Source organism: Priapulus caudatus, unplaced genomic scaffold (genome assembly GCF_000485595.1).
Source record: "Priapulus caudatus unplaced genomic scaffold, Priapulus_caudatus-5.0.1 Scaffold180, whole genome shotgun sequence".
NCBI lineage: Eukaryota > Metazoa > Priapulida > Priapulimorpha > Priapulimorphida > Priapulidae > Priapulus > Priapulus caudatus.
Genome location: NW_014577241.1, coordinates 204,304 through 223,846, shown reverse-complemented (window position 1 = coordinate 223,846; position 19,543 = coordinate 204,304). Strand labels below are relative to the sequence as shown.

Here is a 19,543-nt window from a genome sequence, read left to right as displayed (position 1 = left end):
AGCGAGAGAGAGAGAGAGAGAGAGAGAGAGAGAGAGCGAGAGAGAGAGAGTATGAGGGGGCGCACAATGATGATCTGAATGAGGTGGCTGCTGTGGCCTGCAGGGCGCTTGCTCTGAATATTTCATGTGCTCAGGGCTTAATCTTCACGGTCAGCAGCAGACGCCCTTTGTGAGGATAGGCCACATGCAACAAATCCGCTAGTTACGAGTTACCAATCTATACTTATAAGCTCTGCTAGTAACGGTGGCCACTATATCTCTGTCAAGCTAAGCTTAGACCAACGAGGGGATCACAGTCGTGCACGACACAGTGGGTCGGCGCGTATATAAATGTTTAATATAGATGTTTAGTGTTGAAGTCTCGTTTGACAATGAGTAAGTTCTCCCAGGAACACAGCCCCTAGTTGTAATATCTAATAGTTACACTCTTGCTATAGTTGTAACCTCTACTAGTTACACTCCTGCCAGGGGGCGGATTCAAACCGTATTTGCCGTATTGGGAAATACGGTCTAGATTTCAAAGTGCCCTTCGAAATTTTGCGCTAAAAAATACAGAAAACAATTTGATAGAATTTGGCAATATTCTTTATTTGTTTTCTTTATCTTCTGATTCATTGACAGGACTTGAAGGAAATCAAAATTTTACATGGTAACAAAACTAGCTTTGATATCTGAAAAAGAAGGGAAGTGCTTGAATCATTCTACATTAATTGCTGGTATGCAAAGCGCAGGCAAAATAAAGCAGAAATAAAATTCCATATGGTTTTTAGCTATTGCTGCTTGACTAAATGTGTGCTCAAATGGTGCTCATTTTTGTGCCCAGGGACCCTTGAAATTTTGAAATTTCTTGGGGGAGGCCCCCCAGACCCCCCGCCATGTGCTTCCGCGCTTACCGGCACCCACTTTGGGGTGGTGTGCCCTTTTTGGGGGATGTGCCCTTAAAATCTGGAAAAATACTGTCTAGCTTCAGCCCTGGATCCGCCCCTGCTGCTAGTTGTAAACTCTACTAGTTACACTCCTGCTATAGTTGTAACTGCTACTACTTACACTCTTGCTAGTTGTAACATCTAGTCGTTACACTCCCCTTAGTAATCGCCACTAGTAATAGTTGTATCTAGTCTGCTACAAGCTCTGTTGGATAATCAATTTGTTAGAGGTTCCCGATTGCTGATTCAGTAAAGATTTGCTTTCACGTTAATTAGTGAAAATTGTGTGTTCAACTGGTAATGTTTGCACAATAAGATGAAAGCGGGACATGAAGGTTTTCCGTCGGATGCGGACTGCGTGTTAAATGAAGCATTTTTGGAGGGATTCGGCATCGTGTGCACATAGTAAACAGTTTAGCAGCTTCACTGGAACTGTACTAGCAACCACTCTGGGCCAGCCGAGTGATCGCGTGGCTTAAGGCATCGTTTACATTTGTACTTCACTGTTGATAGAACGGTGGGCTGGAGTCATCTTACTACTCCTACCGGTGGAGGCCTTTTTCCATAATCCCTACAAGAGAAAATAGCCTCGAATGCTATTCCTGTCGCATCGATTGCTATACACTTCTATACATAACGTTGGGTAACTGAAACTCCATTCCCCACCTCCATTATGGTCGGTTTTAGAGTTAAGTTTGGTGTTGTTTCGATGCTGATGCATCTTGTCTCGTTGATCTTTCAGGCCGACGATGCCTGTCACTCTGAACGCAGGATTCCGCATGCCATCGTGGTGAGTCATCCCCCTGCACACGCGCACGCACGCACACAGATACACATGCACGCGCACACACAAATACACACATATACACGCACGCGCGCGCACACACCAACACCGCCTCGCATCAACAACACTCACTCACAGCTGCACTACAGAGACCGGGCGATGGAACGAGCTGGCGATGCATTGTTTACCGGTGGCGCCGCCTTACTAGCGTGTCGAGTTCTCGGCGACGGTCAAACGCGGATTCGTCGGCGAGCGTCGAAATGCGAGCGCGCATGAAAGGAATCGTTAAACGAAGAAGCGGGAAGTGCGGCGAATCTCTCGTTCGCTCACGATTACCGTGATAAGGCGGCCGACATCGGCGGTGGCGTGCGAGTGACGTTAAGTGACCGTACGCGGCGACGGCGTTGAAATACGGTTTTAGTGATTCTTCGCTGTTTGCAGGTTTGACATTTACACGTTGCAACAAACGTCTATGCAGGACGAGGAAGGGATAAAGAAGGCAGCTGAAAACTGTGAGTAGGGGATCCACTATTGTGCACATCTCAGCCCCGTACACCTGAAGCGGATTTCGTACAGTCGTGCGCTGTCACGCACAAATCGTTACCGATGTTACTGTTAACTAGTGTTAAGTCTGTAGCAGCACTAGCGCTGCTATTATTCAGGGTTCGTAGCGGGTCTTCCAAAGTCTTATAAGTACTTATTTTGCCAAAAATAAAATAAGGGCCCTTATTAGTACTTATTTTGCCAAAAATAAAATAAGGGCCCTTATTAGTACTTATTTTTGGTGAAATCTTAGAAAAGTACTTAATAGTCCTTATTTTTTGCCAAAGGACAATTTTTCAACATTGTTTTATAAACTGTTCTCGACTTAGAGTAAGAATTGTTGTATATGTAATACGGAATAATTAAATCTGCTGTGCAATTGTGTATATAAATATTATTAGTGTACTTTAATAGTCGGTGATCTATCAGAAATCGCGTAAAAAAGTCTTATTTTGGCCTCCAGAAAGGGTCTTATTTTGGCCTCCAGAAAGGGTCTTATAAGTCCTTATTTCAACATGTGTCTTACTACTATGAACCCTGAATGTTACTAATGTATCTATGCTATATTATTACTCTTCTATATAATCTCTTCTGACTTTAGTAGCAACATATACTCCGTGTAGCAAAGCGATGTCGTGCGGTAATGTAACACTGATGTGATGTGCAGGAAATTTGCCGAAACGAGCTTTTAGAATTAGTTGATTTATTTGTCTGATCCCTGCACATGGTGAGCCGATACGTACAAATCGTTCCCTTCCCGTGAAATCATGTTAAAAGTACATTTACTATCATTTATTTTTTTAACTATTGGTTAACAGTAGATGCCTGGAGATGGGTTTATCCACCACTAAGGGCATATTATCTTTTGTGATTCTATCACGTCTTTCGTCTGTCTCTGCCCGCAGTGCATACACTAATAGATGAGGAGGAGAAGAAAGGCATACCCTCTAATCGCATCATGGTTGGCGGCTTCTCACAAGGTGGCGCTGTCTCTATCTACGCTGCGTTGACGTACAAGAAGCCGCTAGGTGGCCTACTGATGCTGAGTTCATGGCTTCCACTGAGCAATCAGTTCCCTGAGGTGTGTTACCTCACTCTCATACTATTCGTTAAGCATCGGTCGCACCGACGAAAAATGTTAGAAATAATTAACTGTCTATCATTCTATTTGAATAGAAAGACTGTCTCTCTCTGTCTCTCTCTCTCTCTCTCTCTCTTTCGCTCTCCCGCTATCTCTTTACAAGAATTTTCCATTATTAGTAAAGCTGCTATTTCAATCAGATTGGTTTCGTGATTCTCTATCATTATAAACTGCCTTCTAATACTGACCGCTTTGATTCCTCAAGCGTGATTCGCCCGTGCGTTTGTTTGCAGATCGTCAAGGGCAACACCGAGACTGCGATATTCCAGGCGCACGGGGATGTTGACCCCGTGGTTCCGTTCGCCTGGGGCGAGCTCACGGGGAAAAAGCTAAAGACATTCGTCAAGAATTACGAGTTCAAATCCTATGCAGGCTTGATGCACAGCTCCTGTCCACAGGTGAGGGGGAACTAGTCCTAGGAGGAGACATGCGATAGAGTGCGTCGAGAAGAAAGAGAGGGAGCGTGTGTTTGAGCAAGAGAGTTCAGATAACTGAACGGTTTAGAAGTTGAAGAAGTAAGATCGCGGCACAGGTTTTGTAGCGTCTGTTTTGAGATTGAATGTATTGCGTTTCTCTACGAACTTTACTCTACGGTCTAACGGAAGCTTTTGTTTTATTAGGAGATGGACGATGTTAAACAATTTATCAATAAGCATCTTCCACCCGTGTAGGAAAACGTGACGAATGAGGTTAGTTGTAGTCATGGCTCTACGATACAGCCATCGTGGTGGTCAGCGTACAACTACTCTTGTCATGATTTTTTTTTGCAAAAATTCTTTCAGCGACAAATAAATTATATACATATTAATAAATAAATATATTCTCAAAGTAATTATGAAGTAATGTGTTTAGCTTCATCTTGTCGTATTTACGTAACGTGATTATCGAAGATTTAAAGTTTTGCGAAACGTTAATGCGGAAGGTAATTCAGTAGTGTTGTTAGTTATTTTAATGCGGAATGAGCAAAGTACGAAAATGAACATTAGCCATTTAGTTTAGATATTGATTCGTTTTGCGTTGGGATTAAATTTCTGCTGCCGCTTGCTCATCAGGTGTCGTTTGTTCCCATCTAAGGCAGATGCAAGGCAGCTGGTAATGGGAGAATGAGAGGCGGATGATACCAGTGCTCGTCTGAATGCTCGTGCAAGCGAAGAAACGGCACAGCCATTGATCGAGAAAACCTGCTAATGCCAGTGTACTGGGCCATACCCACAATTTGCTCTTCGATATACCAACAGAAATGGCAGGGGTGGTGTCGCATGCAGAGGGGCTGTTACAGATCGGTGGGGAGCTACCACCTGAATGTGGGTGTTTACTTCACGTACGCTGCAAGCTACGACGTGTGCCGGAGTAACTGTATTAGAATCGGGTTTTCAAATGACAGCGGCATTAAGAGTAAGTGAAGTTGTCATACATGCTAATGCAACGCTTTGAAATCTGGAAGTGGTCTATCCCATTTGGCGTGGCGCATCAGTAAAATCGACTGGCACTAGTTTGCAAGACTGCGTTATTGCCACATCAAGCAGCATAGCCAAACACTGTGGTAACGATTTTTTCCCATTTAAAAAAAATAATTACTGTAGTAATTTAAAGCCACACAATGCGCATCCAAACGCTAATTTCTCCAGTACTAGACTAACAAATACTTCGTGGCATGCATAATCACACTACCTTATGACAAAATAAACTCTAGTTCCTCCCATTTCACTGCGCGTTGTCTTATAAAAGGTATTTGAAAATACCTCCAATGTTGTTCAAATTCTCCGATGTTGTCGACAGTTTTGCGTTGCTCTCCCAAGCAACCGTGCAGCGGTGCTGCGGTACAGCGGTACGGGTGTAGCAAAGATAAAAACATGTGACGTCACCTAACCACTTCGAGGCTAAATTGGCAAACAAGTCGGCGTTGGCGCCAGAATGCCAGTTTTCTCACCTCTTTCTTGTTTTAAGCAAACGCGCAGTGAAATGGGAGGAACTAGAGTTTATTTTGGCATAAGGTAGTGTGATTATGCATGCCACGAAGTATTTGCTAGTCTAGTACTGGAGAAATTAGCATTTGGATGCGCATTGTGCGATGCAAAAACATTTCTTCTTGGAAAAACACCTGCGCACTTCATTACCAACTAGCATCACACAATTTTGCACATTACCAGCTCCGTAATGGATTTGTGCGTCGATTGCCCTGAGGACTGGTCTATGTGAACAAGTGGCTGTCTGAAACGGGGGGATTGAACAGTACGTGGAATGTAGAGAATTGAAAGGTGATTTTTTGTTTTGTTTTACAAACGATCATGCTTAGTTTGGCTGTTTAATGTGGAGATAAGTTCAGCTTTACAAACCAGGAGAGCGTGCTACATTTAGGGGAGGGGGGGTTGTTCCTATTGGCACTCATCACCTGGGACGTTGTTCCACTTAGATGGGCTTCTTGTCGTTTCTATGCAGGGAAAATACAAGGAACAAGTGTAGCAACACTGACTGCTATAACGTGAATCTTCTAATTGGTGGAAATTAAATCTAATAGGATCAATGGGCTCAACTGTTTTCCGAGTCGTACAATTCGGGACACGCCTTTTTCAGTAATGCTAGTTTATATGATAAATGACTTTGAAAATCTATGTGTGACCTTGATGGCTCGTTTGATGAATTCCTGCGAAATGTTTTCAAGAGATTAGGTGCAATGTTGGGTTGGATCTGTTGGGTTGGCTGTTGGCTGTTGTTTGGTGGGGTGGCATGTCGGGAATGACACCGGCATACTTACAAATACACAACAACGAAATAGTCGCTAAAACGAGTAGCATTCCCGCCAAACGATGATTCACTGGTTTCCAAAACTTTTTAAAGTCTTCATCCACACTAGGATGCCGGGCAAGAGTGGCTCATCTATAGCCAATATCGATCGCTGTCTGGTTACAAGACGGATAGCCGTAGCTCGACTGGCTGGCCGCCCCAGACGTAGGATGTAAATGTTAAACAGGTCTCGTGTGCATTTGTCTTCCGTGGTCGTAGCTTTAGCGGATACCTTCCACAGTAGCACAGACACCCTACCCCCATTCGTGCAGAACACCACAACACGTGAGTGTATATATAGTAATGTACAAAACTTGGCAGCTCTCTAGCTTTTCCACTTGAACATGGTAACAGTATAGAGGGTAGAGTGGAGTGTAGTGTGTCTGTGCTAAAGCCAGTAAATGGCACTGTGATTTGGCAGTGTGCTTTTAAGCTTAAATTGTACAGAGGCTGTGTGAGAAATCAAAAGGTTATGCTGTCGTGTTTAATTTCTGGTCCAGCTTAACATATCTCCTATACCTGGATAGGAAATATTCCATGGAGTCTAAGCGATGTTTTGATTATGTTGTACAGGTTTACTTCCTGGTTATTGTAAAAATAAATACTGTGTTTATTTTACATCAGTGTAGCAGTCTTGTAGTTGCTGTAGTGAAACCTTGAGATATATCGTATTAGTAAAAATGTAAAAATATGGTTATTAACGTTACTCCAGCTGTTTGAATAAATCTATTACTATATATATATTCATAATATAGGCAATACTGATTTTAGTTACCAAAATGCCAATCAAACACTACTGACAACAAGTTCAATGTTTGTAGTTCACTTTTAATATACTCTGAAAATGGATCAAAACAGTTTGAAGTATCATTCATGAAATTATGTGTGCAACAACTGCAATTGCAACATCGAAAAACGTGTACGTTATATCAGGAGTAAATAAAAAAGGCATCGCCTTTTACTCACTCCCGACTATATCATGCCACAATCAAACATGATTATCTCTTAAGCGTAAATAAATTTCACAAGGTTGACATTCCTGTCTCACGTCCCGTAACAGCTGGCAGGTGAGCAATAATACGCGACTACGCAATTATCAAGACACAAAAACCTGCCGAGACATGCACATCACCTGCAAATGTGGTGGGTGGGTGTATCATGTGCAATTAAAGGAATCTTCCCACACAATCCAAGCCACGTACGACAATTGCAGCACTGATTTCTTTTTTGCAAATTAACATCTATCTAAACACAACTGCCATGCTATGCCTGTGATACAGTGATATACAAGAAAATGAACGCGGTGCACTAACGACTACTAAATACACTAATTTACGATGAGCAAAGTATGATTAAGTGTTCACTAATCAAGGCTTGTTATATTACGTAAACCAAGACGCGAAACACGTAACAAGACACGCAATGAAAGGCATAATTATTGCAGGAAATGTGTAGTACTAGTAGCTGGGTGGTATGGCGTTGCATTATGCATTATGGCAATTCGCAAAACAAGCATGCTTCAGACTACGTGGGAAGAAATCTTCAATGGAAACGACAAAAATACATCACAGTACTGAATATTTACATCTCCCAAATGAAAGTTGGCCCATCTCAGAAGCTTGCAATTGCTTAAATCTCGTCATCAAAATGCACGTTCTTGGTCACTTGGTGTCTATTTATTACAGTAATTATACTCATTAAATCATTTAAATTAACATGTAAATTGAAAATATTAACTAGTGTTGTTTCCTTGCGTTTATCTGCCTAAATGAATATCAGTAATGCACACAGTATTGCAAGTAATACGTATCAGTATAAGTACACGCAACTAAAAGTAATGCGTGTCATCCTGGCATATAACATTCGCAATATTGACTAGTTTTGGAATGCAAACACAGGAGATTCATTGAAAAGCACGCACGTTATGACTTATTGCAAAACAGTGTGTGTTGTTGAGAAAATTACAAGCTCGAATCAAAATGATAATAAGATTGTAGATTTTGCTGGTGAAATATACAATGAAGACAGGAGCTTTCGAGATGGACCAATTCTCCACGATGTTAGGAGTTGTACATTTTCAGTAGTGATAGATTTTCGATGACACTAAAGATGCAACAATGATATCCAATCTCTTATTCACTCACCGTGTCTGGTGGACCTGGCAACCTCCGCTGCCTCACCTTTCTAACAGAAGCTTCGTTGTATACAACACTGACGGCCGATGAAAAGTCAGGACTATGTAAACGCAACGTGCTTCCATTTTTCACGAACGCTCTGACGACATTCAACGCACGAATGACCCGGTCCCGCTTGCACGTTCAGCCACCAGCGGCTACCTGAGAATATCCAGTTTCGCAAACCGATACTGTAACGACGCCGGGTTTCTAACGAGCACCACCAGAGGGGGCGAGCGCTGCTGCGCCCTCGCCGCCTCGACGAGGCCGGCAACGCTGCAGAATCCAACGGCGCATCCGCCGCCGACCGTGAACGAGAAGTTACCAGCGATAACGAACCCCATCGCGTCGCGGCAGCAGTGACCGACGACGCCCGCCACGTCACCGAACATCTCCCGCCGTGATGCCGCCACCCTCGCCCCGCCGTCCGCCGCCCCGCCGCCACATCGCTTCGCTGCCTCGCCGGTGGACGCCGCCGCCATCTTGGCCTTCTTCCGCGCGATCTTCTTATGCTCGGCGAGAAGAGCTTTGAGCTTCGGCGTTGACACATCCTTGTGTCGCTGTTCCAGCGGGCCGCCGTACTGTTTGTCCTTGAGCAGTCGTTCAAGGTCGTCCGGGGAAGGAAGGCAGATCGTGGCGAACCTACGGTCGCGCGAACACACGAGAACGTCGTGCGTGATTCACGGGTTTAGTTCGCGAACATGCAAGGATTTACGATGGCTGATCTACTCGAATTTGAATTTTACGACTTCTTTAGAGAGATGGCTCCATGCTCCATACTTCATGCATTATTACGGCATCAAATCTCTAGAATTTGTTAGATTTCACTAGGTAACGATATGAAATTTATTGGAAACTTACATCGCATGCTCATTTTGTAAGAATTATGAGCTTGTGAGATATATAACATGTTTAACAAAGCCATCACGTAATCAGCATGCTCTAAATGCACGAGTATGACCAGCTACAGGTACTCACATTAAACATGCATTAGATGCTATTAGCAATGCTGCACACTCTCACCTGTTAGGGGTGCCACGCTGTAACATCTTCAGACGCACAGCAACGATTGCACTCACGTGGTGCTGCAATACGGCGTCCATTTTATCAATGCTCCTCTGCTGAGACTCATTATCCTGAAACCACAAGTGGTGTGATAATTTTTTATCAGTGTTGAGCAGACATATATGCCGAACTGGCATCATGTTAGTTTCCCGCATTAAACTGCTTTATATTTGCACAACATATAAATGACATGGAAGCCATATAATTATCTTTAAAATTATGTCATTCTATCATTTTTCATCACTCACGTAGAACTCATTGAAACTATTTATATGAAAAAAATGCATTTAGCCATTCATTTGTTATGCAGCTAATTGTTATGAGATTATAAACAGCATGCCTGCACCACAACAGTAAATATCTGTGTACCACATACCAGCGTAGGTGAGGTCTTTAAACGCTTGTCTAGCTGGCTTAATGTCTGCAAATCACGCTGAGATCGCAAAACGTAAAACCCTGAAATGGAAAACAACAATATGGAATATTTTAAAACACTCTCGTGGTCATTTTCAATCGCTCTCTCTCTCTCTCTCTCTCTCTCTCTCTCTCTCTCTCTCTCTCTCTTCTCTCTCTCTCTCTTCTCTCTCTCTCTCTCTCTCTCTCTCTCTCTCTTCTCTCTCTTCTCGTTTCTCTCTCTCTCACTCATTCTCTCTCTCTCACTCATTCTCTCTCTCTCTCTCACTCATTCTCCTCTCACTTCTTTCTCTCTCTCACTCTTTCTCTCTCTCTGTGTTTCTCTTTTCTCTCCATCATATGATTACAACATGGTGACTAACACTTACCGGATCATGACGTGTTTTGTCCGTTGTTGCTTGATCATTCTCCAGCGCCACTGCCTCTGTACCCATGGCTGTTGCTACTCTCTTTCCCCACTCTGCCACGAGGGTGCTTCAAGGGCAGCTGAACGTGTGATACGATCCATACTTGATATAGCTTCGGCCTTTTATCCGGTGGACGTCGGAAATATTCCATTTCAAGTTTTTCTCGTACCTTTGTCTGTATCGAACAGGGTAGTATATATCACACTTGCATGGCTAGCTGTCCGTTTATCTGCTTGTAATACTTTGTACTGTGTTCACCTTCAATCTCTTCCTCTAGCTTGTCCTTCCATGCCTGCATTTTACCCGCGCTCACTCTCTCTCTCTTCTCTTCTCCTCCTCCCTCCCTCCCTCCCTCCCTCCCTCCCTCCCTCCCTCTCTCTCTCTCTCTCGCTCTCTCTCTCTCTCTCTCTCTCGTGCATACACTACCTGTTCCAGCTTTCTATCATTTGTTCAAGCTCTTACGTACTCTTCCCTCCTGCCTCTGTCTCTTTCTCTCTCTCTCTCTTTCGCTCACCCCTTTCTTTCTTTCTTTCTCACTCTTGCTCTATCTCTCTCTCTCTCTCTCTCCTCTCTCTTTCGCTCACCCCTTCCTTTCTTTCTCTCTCTTGCTCTCTCTCTCTCTCTCTCTCTCTCCCCTCTCTCTTTCGCTCACCCCTTTCTTTCTTTCTCTCTCTCTCTCTCTCTCTCTCTCTCTCTCTCTCTCTCCTCTTCTTCTCTCTCTCTCTCTCTCACTCTCTCTCTCTCTCTCTCTCTCCCCTCTCTCTTTCGCTCACCCCTTTCTTTCTCTCTCTCTTGCTCTTTCTCTCTCTCTCTCCCCTCTCTCTGCCTGTCTCTCCCTATGTCTCTCTCGGTCATACCATTATTTCCATCACCTACGTTCACGCACCAACCTCGCTTCCGCTCCACCGCCTCACCTGATGTATTCTCGCAGCCTCCGTGTCGGGGTAGCCATCAGGGAAGCTCGGCACGCCCCTCTCCCAGCAGCAAGCCGTGCACTCCCTCAAGCCAGCCGCCCGCGCGCCCCTGTACACCAGCCCCACCCAGAAGGCCATGCTCCATCCGCACGGCAGGACCACGTCCCAGCCGCTGCCGTAGCCAAGTGTCGTAGGTTGCCGCGCGTCGCCGTGGCCCGGGTTCTGGACGAGCAGGATCGGGACCCGGGACTCCTCCCGTCCCAGCTGCAGCGGTGTGCCTGCAACGCGAAAGCCTCGAGAGATGGCATTGCACAGACTACGATCATACACGCAACGTCGTCTCGTGGGGGAAGATGTCCTGTACATGACGCTGTCTCATGTGTGACAATGTCCTGTACATGATCCTGTCTCGTGTGTGACAATGTCCTGTACATGACGCTGTCTCATGTGTGACAATGTCCTGTACATGACGCTGTCTCATGTGTGACAATGTCCTGTACATGACGCTGTCTCATGTGTGTCTGTTGTTGTCTATGTCTGATGATTTCACACGTGCAATGTTGTAAACTTGTGATCATATAATATAGGTGCATCTACAAGAGGCGATATCGTCCTATGTTTACATGTTATGCTATCTACATATGATGATTTCCTGCGATGTTGTCTACACGTGGGGATGTTATAATATATACGTGGTATGATGTTCTACGTATGGCAATAACATAAAACCGATTCAATACTAGCAAGGAAATAAATAAATTACCGAGAAACAAATCGAGACATTTAGCGCAGGTATTATATTTACCGGGAACAATATTTTGAGATCGAAGTCTGTTCATCTCCTGCTCCGTGAGTTTTGTCGTAGTCACCTCTTTACGGATCCCTTCATCCCACAGTGGAGAAGCCGATATGCCCTCTGGTAGCCGAGTTGCAACATCCACCTGCTGCACTGCTACCTCTGTGCAGCAAAATACAAGTTTATCCCACACTGTCCACGTACAATGCCTTACAAGCAGGATCAAATATATTCGATAGTGGCTAATATTTAAACTATGTTACACTCTGCCTGGCCCACTAGGATGAGGAACTTACCAGTAACTTCGTTCATGACTTTGGTTCGTTTCTTGGGTAGAAAGATGCGTGGATCTCTGACTGTAAGTCCTATAAAACACCATGTAAGCGCTTAATACCAACCATCATCACAAAATAATGCACCTGTCGCAGCAGTCACAGAATTTCTTATTATATCTAAACCATAAACTTGTTTAAATTACTACCTCATTCGTGTAACATCAGAGTAGAAGCTTTTGTAAGATAAACTGTGAGAATTATAATGTTAGAAACATACCTAGCACACAGTGAGGTGGCAGTTCAGCTGGTGACTGGACTGCCTTCAATGCTCTCCATGCCTCAGCCTGACTTCTCTGTTGCTCAGCTTTCTGCTGGTGAGTGTAGTATACCTCCCACCACTTAGGTATCGTCGCAGCATCCACAACAGCTGGCCGATCAATTTCTAACACGAAACACAAGTGATTCATTTTGTCAGAACTATAGCTTGCAGTATTTTACAATTCAACGCATTGTAAAATAACATAAAATTGGAAAGTTATACTTTTATAATTTTCTAGCGACACACATGAACATATCTATAGATACACCATCATACACACGTCATCATACACAGTATCTTGTACAGATATATTCATAATTACGTATTACATATTGCTATTTATGAATGCATTAGGAATTCCTAGATTTGCTTTCTACCTTCTAGAGCTGCTTTGTCCTCTGGACCACTGACCACAGGTGTCGCCACTGTGCTCTCTTCTTCACAGTGTTCACTACTGCCAACAGGTAGCAGCACTTTTGCTGCAAGCGTCGCCACCGACCGCACCAATTTACACAAAGCTGGACTGTCACTTTGACACTGTTCAATTGAGCTGTACTGCTGTTCGGTGCTGCCATCTGGCGGCGTGCCCGGGGATACAGTGCCACCGCCATCTTCTTCACCATCTTTCCCTTCTTCGCATTTCGGAATTGAGCTCGAGTTGCCGTCACCGACTGTAGATGGCGCCATCTCTGCTTCGCTTTCCGCGGCGACGGCCGCAGCTGCGACATTGCCGCCAGAGGGCGCCGCCGCGGCGACGACGACGTCGGCGGGCTGGAGCAAGTCGCACAGCACGGCCTGCGAGAGCGGACCGGTCAGCCGGAACCTGACGAGTTTGTCCTTGAGCGAGACCAAGGTCACGCGTCCGTTCGTGTACGTCGCGGCGACGGCCGGCGCCACCTCGAACGGCTTTCTCTTCGTCGTCGTCGCCGCCGCCGCCTCCCCGGCTTTCTTCCTCTTCGCCGGTCGCTTCTTCTTCGCGACGTTTTTCCGCGCTTTCGCGTCGGTCGCGAGCGAGTTTACGACTTCGGCTTTGCTCGGCTCTCGTCCCTGATCCGCGGCGGTGGAGCCAGCGATGCCTGGGCTGCACTGATCCTCACTGTGACTGGGCATGGCTTCCTGATCGCGTGGTTTCTCACCGTGACTGTCTGCAGATACGTCTGCCGCTGCCTTCGGGTCCGACTCCTGACTGGATGGCGAATCGGTGAAGGTCGGCGAGTCGCTCATGTGGAAGGCAGTGAGAAGGGCGGTGAGAACAGCCTTTGAGCAGGAGGCGTGGACCCAGATCCACAACCTCCGACGCTCGCCTACCGAAAACAACACCATAGTATCTTTTATTTTTTATTTTTTACACAATAATCCTCCAAATACGTGCGTGAAATACGTGGAAGCAGATTAATATTACCACTAAACAACATTCTAACAAAAAATTGTATTCTAACTGATTCATAGCCTATATACATCCAATGATGTGACGAATAAAATGGGCCTTTTTGTCTACTCTTACTTGAAGTCGTGCCGAACACTGGCTCCCAAATGAAGTCAGCTTGCCCAAGAGCATTGTGTGGGTATTGGCTTGGTCCATATAACACAGTGCTTCCTTGCCTTGTTCCACTGATGTATGCTTTTGCAGCAACAGATAGACCTACAGTCCATAGAAACCAAAAGTCAAGCTTAGGCTGTGATATAAGTATGTCTGTAGAAAATGAAGATGGGCAGATGAATTTTGAGGTTAGTTTGCCAGCAAACAAGGCAGTGCGTGACAGAGTACGTACCTGTATCAGTGCTGGTCACATCCCGCATGCCCGTAATGATTTCCTGCTCAGACCCTCGCAGCTCCAAACAGCAGAGGTAAGAAACATCCTACAGAAACCAGACAATAGCTTTGGAATCACATTTTGTGCTGATCAGTTAACAAATGGTGTAAAAGCAATCAAATAATATCTAATAAACAATGGAACATGCGCAACCACCCTGTCCATCATAAACATTTTTCTTTCAATACTGGAGAATATGTGTGGTGTATTAGTATTACACATGATATTTACCCCCATCTTTGCTCAAAATGCAATACTATACAATTGAACATCTCCAGTACAGAAACAGCTATACTGTAACCACCTGTAGAAGGCAATGCCGGGCGCTGGCGCGGTACGATGCGCGTATGCTCTTATCACAGGGATGCAGCGGGATCTTGTAGCCCCACAAGTCGGCCATCTTGAAGCGTTTAGCATGCCATATATGTGTCTCCAGCCACACGTTGCGGCGTTGCCGACGCGTGTACTCCTCCAGCAGGTTGCTAGGACGACGCCGATGCTTCCTACTCGGCCGTTTTCCCGGACCGACGGGTGCAACTTTCGAAAACTGTCGAGGAAATATTACAGATAATGTTATAAAACGTAATAAATAATATAAGAGATAATGTAACAGATAATGCAATAATAATATTACAGCGATTTTTACAGATGTAGCCACAGATAGCCAGATGCAATCCATGCATGTTAGGTTTGGATACCAGTAATCAGGGCAACATTTGGCAACACTCAGCATATCCCTCGTGGGTTTTACATAACCTGCATGTCTCAATCACTCATGCCTTTTACTCACTCGTTCTCACACCACATGAACCTTCCCCCCACCAAGTGACCCTCTTTGATCTGTCCTACATATTAACGTTTTGGCTAATCTCCGTTTAACTGTTTAACAAGCCCACGTTCCCCACGGCAGGTCCTTATAACTGGAGTCTATCTCTCTCCCGTCGCGCTACCCAACGCCTTACCTGTCCTGTCTGGGAGGCCTGTAGTCGCCGCGGCAGACGTTTCACGTTGTAACTCATCGTGCGACGGCGCATGTGACGCGGGATCGTCTGGAACACAGGTTTTCCGAATGGCGTGTCTGCCATCATGAGCTCCACAGTGAGCGTCTCGATCTCGCGCGCTCGCTTCTGCGCAAACTGAGACACCAGCACATCTATGGCGAGACAGACAGAGAGCGAAGAAATGATGAAATGTGTGAGGAAGACCTGCACGCCAGTTCGTGTGTCACGTGTTGACGTGTGCATTGCTCGTGACGTCAGGCGTGTCAGTCACCGTTAAATCACAAACTATGAATTGACTGTTATAGAGCAGAAAAATTATGATAAATCGTAAATTTGTATCGTTTTATTATTAAACAATTTCATCTGACAATTTAATATGCATCAAACAAGCTCGCAGTAGTTATTCCTGAATGATAAAGCATCACTGCACTGATAAATAGTGTGCAGTCATTACCCGACGGCAGATTAGCTCCTGTAGGTTTCTTTAGAGGTGAAGATTCCCTGACTGATTGCATCACACCATGTCGACCTGAGACTGAGCCGGAGTCTTTACCAGTCGCCGACGGCAACTGCTTCATCGACTCTTCGGTTAAACCTGGATCAGCAGTTTGTTTTTCAGGTTGGACTTGAACCTGATTGCAATCTTTGACGTCTACACTCTTTGCGGTTTCCCGCATGGCGCTAGCGTGCGTCGTCATCTGCGCTGCGTGACAGGCAGACGTCGTGAAGGTTGCCGCGGACGATGCCCGAGTCGCCGCAACGTGATGCATTGCAGCGATCTGTTGGTGAGCTCTCGCGATGGCAGCCTTGTGCTGTGCTGCCATCTGTTGCTGGGCCATCGAGAACGCCGCCTGCTGCTGCGTGGCAAGCTTCTGTTGAGCGAGATTCAGCGCCGCCTGCTGCGCCATCTGGTGTTTCGCGGACGCGGACGCCGCCGCCGCGCGTTGCCGCGCCTGAGACACGGCCACCTGCTGGTGCTGCTGCTGCGCCGCCGCCAGCTGCTGCGCCTGCGACGCTGCTGCCATCTGCTGGTAGTAGTAATACTGCTGCTCGGCGACTGCCTGGGGCACGGATCTCTGGATCGGAGACGGGACGATGTATTGCATGGGCTGCGGCATTGCCATCACGCCCGGAGGTTGCCCGGGTAACATGTACTGAATCGGCTGTTGCATCATCGCCTCTGGCGGCAACAGCCCCGGTTGCAAATACGGATATGGTACTGCTGGCGGAAATGCTGCGGCAGGAACTGCAAGTGTAATACATTTCCAGTTTGAATTTGTTAAAAAAAATTAATATGCGCACGGATGCACACATCATGTCACATGCAAACACACTCTGTCACCAGGGTGCGAAATTAACGGGAGTCCAGAATCAAATACTCCCTGATTTACTGGCGGACTCCCTGATTTGACATATGCAGGAGTCCGTGTGACTCCCAGAAAATTCTGCCATACTAACTAGTTTGTTCCGGAGCACGGCCTTTCGAAATTAATGTATTTGTTCAGCTAATGTCCAAAGAAAATTTGGCAGACGTGCAACTGCATGAATCTTAAAAATAAGCACATGCACTATTGTTAATATCTTTAATTTTGAATCTTAGACTGCGGACTCCCTCATTTTGCTGCGGACTCCCCCTTTTGGAGGGTAGTGAGTCCGTTGGACTCCCTTGTTCAAAAATTAATTTCTACCCCTGTAACACTCATATAAAGATTTATATAAATAAAATTGTAATTAAACAGCTATAATTGGGGGTATACATTTCGAGGCATTTAGGTATTTTTAAAGGGTTTGCATTATCGTAGACTAAGTCTTAGAAGTAAGTAAGGTTGAGAGGGTCTATGTCCACCAGGGTACTATCGGAGGGTACCCTGGGTACGGTTCGATATATTGGAACGTAGGGTACCCTGGTACTATCTAATATGCCGGACTGTAACTCGCCTACTCCACTAACGAGTCTAGGGAGTCGCCTACGCCTACTCCCTAACCCTAACCATATCAGATAGTTACCAGGGTACGTTCCGATATATCGAACCGTACCCAGAGTACCCTCCGATAATACCCTGGCCCTGGGGGACATAGACCCTATGACTATGAGTATGAGTATGAGCGTAAGTAAGGCTCATAGGGTCTATGTCCCCCAGGGTACTGCCGGAACGTACCCTGGTCACTATTTGATATGGTTAGGGTTAGGATTAGGGTTAGGGTTAAGGTTCGGGTTAGGGAGTAGGCGTAGGCGACTCCCTAGCCTAGACTCGTTAGTGGAGTAGGAGAGGTACGGTCCGGCATATAATATCACAGGCACTTGAAGCGTATCAACTGTAAACACACGCCGCCGCCATTGCGCGTACACTTACACATAAATAAGTACATAAACATAATAATTAATATGTGTAAGTGTACGCGCAATGGCGGCGGCGTGTGTTTACAGTTGATACGCTTCAAGTGCCTGTGTATAATATAGTACCAGGGTACGTTCCGGCAGTACCCCGGGGGACATAGACCCTATGATATCAGTACCACTACTAGATACAATAATGTAACCCAAACCCAAGAGGATAGGGTTACAACGCGAGCCTATACCTTTTTGCGGAGGAATGCCCGAGTGAATCACTCGGGCAGGTTTGCTGGTGTATTTTCAGAGACTAGAACTTCTGTGACGTTACTTCGGTTTGAAGAGCGGATTCACCGACCAAGGGAGTAAAATTTGATGCGGGCGCTGACGAGAACCATGACATCAACTTTCATCGGCCTAATGTAGTCCGTTTGTTGTAAATACAATAATGTGACCCCACAAAAGTAAGGTTACAAAGCGTCCCTATCCTTTTGTGTGGAGGAACCCCTTAGTTAATCACCCAGGGCGGTTTGCTGGTGCGTTTTCAGAGACTAGAACTTCCAAACTGGGTTTATTCTCAACACGAACCTTTCTCCGTTATCTTGGAACTTACTATGTATCACAATAATCTGTATTAAACTAATATAACCTGTTACAAAAATTCGAAGTGACGAGCGGCGAATATACTGAGCGCCATTTCTGTTGACCTGTGATGTACGCATTCCCAATGTGCATAGCGATCGGCAAACGCAGCGCCCTCCGACAGTTTGTGTAAGGCCGATGAAAGTTGATTTCATGGTTCTCGTCAGGCATTGTTGAGATTTTGATGAGGGATTTAGATCAACATTCATCTTTCATATACAAACCAATAGAACTTAGTGAATGTATCATTATCAAGTCTTGTACATATGCAAAATAAGATTGAAAAATGTCATAACTTCTTTGTTGACAGTTTTTACTCAAATTTTTACTGTTTGTCTTCCATATAGTGCTGACTGTAGATTGTTGATTTTTTGAGGCGGGAATTTCATATGGCGACTTTTTGATGCGGGAATTTCGTCAGCGATGAGTGTTGAACTTTTTTGGTGCTTTTAGTGTTTATTTGCCACGACTTTAATTATTGAAACGGCCAAACTTTCTGTGCTTTGTGCTCTTACTTACAAGTTTGACTCGTAACGGGCCAGATTCAAACCAATGTTCATACGCATCGATCGTATTCATCAAATACACAAGGTGAAGGTATATAAACACCTAAAATTTACAAGGACAACCATCTTCCATTGATGTTGTAGATGGCAACTTACGCCGCAAACATGTAAGCTGTGTAATAGAGGCTAAAGATGATACCCGGGGGTACCCGTCTTACACCCTCGTACTGAAGCAAGCACATGACTTATTGATAAAGATTATCAAAATTAAAAACGTTTTAATTGAATTTTAAATATTACTTAAAAAATTACAATATATCAAAGAAAGTGTGTAAATGTAAAATGTGCACGATTGGAAAGCAAATAGCGCGAAGACTCATTAAATAAACTTTTTCGGCCTCTCACTCCCACAAGCTGCACGCGTGATCTTTTTTCCTATGTCACTCAAGAACATAGGGCTTTAGCGAGCGCTGCCATTGGTTGATACAAATCACGTGCCTCAAACTCCTGTTTTATGGTCAAACTCCACGACAGATGGCGCTCTCGCTCATAGGCTCAATCTATGGATTTCGGTTACAATTTGTAACGCTTTTTTACTACAAGTTTTACAGCAGGCACGTTACTCGTATCCTATGTACTAAGATTTGGACTATTAAAAGTTGCAGATATTAAAAATCCGACCATTATTTTATGAGATAAAATAGTG

The 19,543-nt window shown here is 45.0% G+C and overlaps 2 protein-coding genes and 1 long non-coding RNA gene across 5 annotated transcripts in view; 1 reads left to right on the top strand and 2 right to left on the bottom strand.

Moving 5' to 3' along the window:
- LOC106806817 (acyl-protein thioesterase 1-like) overlaps window positions 1-5,022 on the top strand; it is a 17,427-nt gene extending 12,405 nt beyond the window's left edge. For 2 of the 3 annotated variants that reach the window (XM_014808932.1, XM_014808934.1), the window contains 6 exons: window positions 1,669-1,716; window positions 2,152-2,222; window positions 3,159-3,334; window positions 3,628-3,792; window positions 4,015-4,083; window positions 4,447-5,022. In XM_014808932.1, the coding sequence (XP_014664418.1) occupies window positions 1,669-1,716; window positions 2,152-2,222; window positions 3,159-3,334; window positions 3,628-3,792; window positions 4,015-4,065 (511 nt within the window). In that variant the 3' untranslated portion in view covers window positions 4,066-4,083; window positions 4,447-5,022. The remainder of the gene's footprint in view (window positions 1-1,668; window positions 1,717-2,151; window positions 2,223-3,158; window positions 3,335-3,627; window positions 3,793-4,014; window positions 4,084-4,446) is intronic. The other variant, XM_014808933.1, reaches the window with a different exon arrangement.
- Window positions 5,023-6,985: 1,963 nt separating this feature from the next.
- On the bottom strand, window positions 6,986-16,270 carry LOC106806802 (ribonucleases P/MRP protein subunit POP1-like). The gene is made up of 14 exons (XM_014808882.1): window positions 15,812-16,270; window positions 15,319-15,509; window positions 14,661-14,903; window positions 14,315-14,402; window positions 14,047-14,184; window positions 12,920-13,846; window positions 12,501-12,665; window positions 12,245-12,313; window positions 11,958-12,110; window positions 11,153-11,430; window positions 10,278-10,413; window positions 9,794-9,873; window positions 9,376-9,488; window positions 6,986-8,994 (listed from the first exon to the last, which is right to left on the bottom strand). Exons 1-14 carry the CDS (start codon window positions 16,263-16,265, stop codon window positions 8,511-8,513), a joined length of 3,519 nt encoding a protein of 1,172 aa, XP_014664368.1. The 5' UTR covers window positions 16,266-16,270; the 3' UTR covers window positions 6,986-8,510.
- On the bottom strand, window positions 8,792-10,297 carry LOC106806824. Its single transcript, XR_001393588.1, has 4 exons — window positions 10,200-10,297; window positions 9,794-9,873; window positions 9,376-9,488; window positions 8,792-8,994 (listed from the first exon to the last, which is right to left on the bottom strand). It is a non-coding gene; the product is annotated as an uncharacterized LOC106806824 (long non-coding RNA).
- Window positions 16,271-19,543: the final 3,273 nt, after the last annotated feature.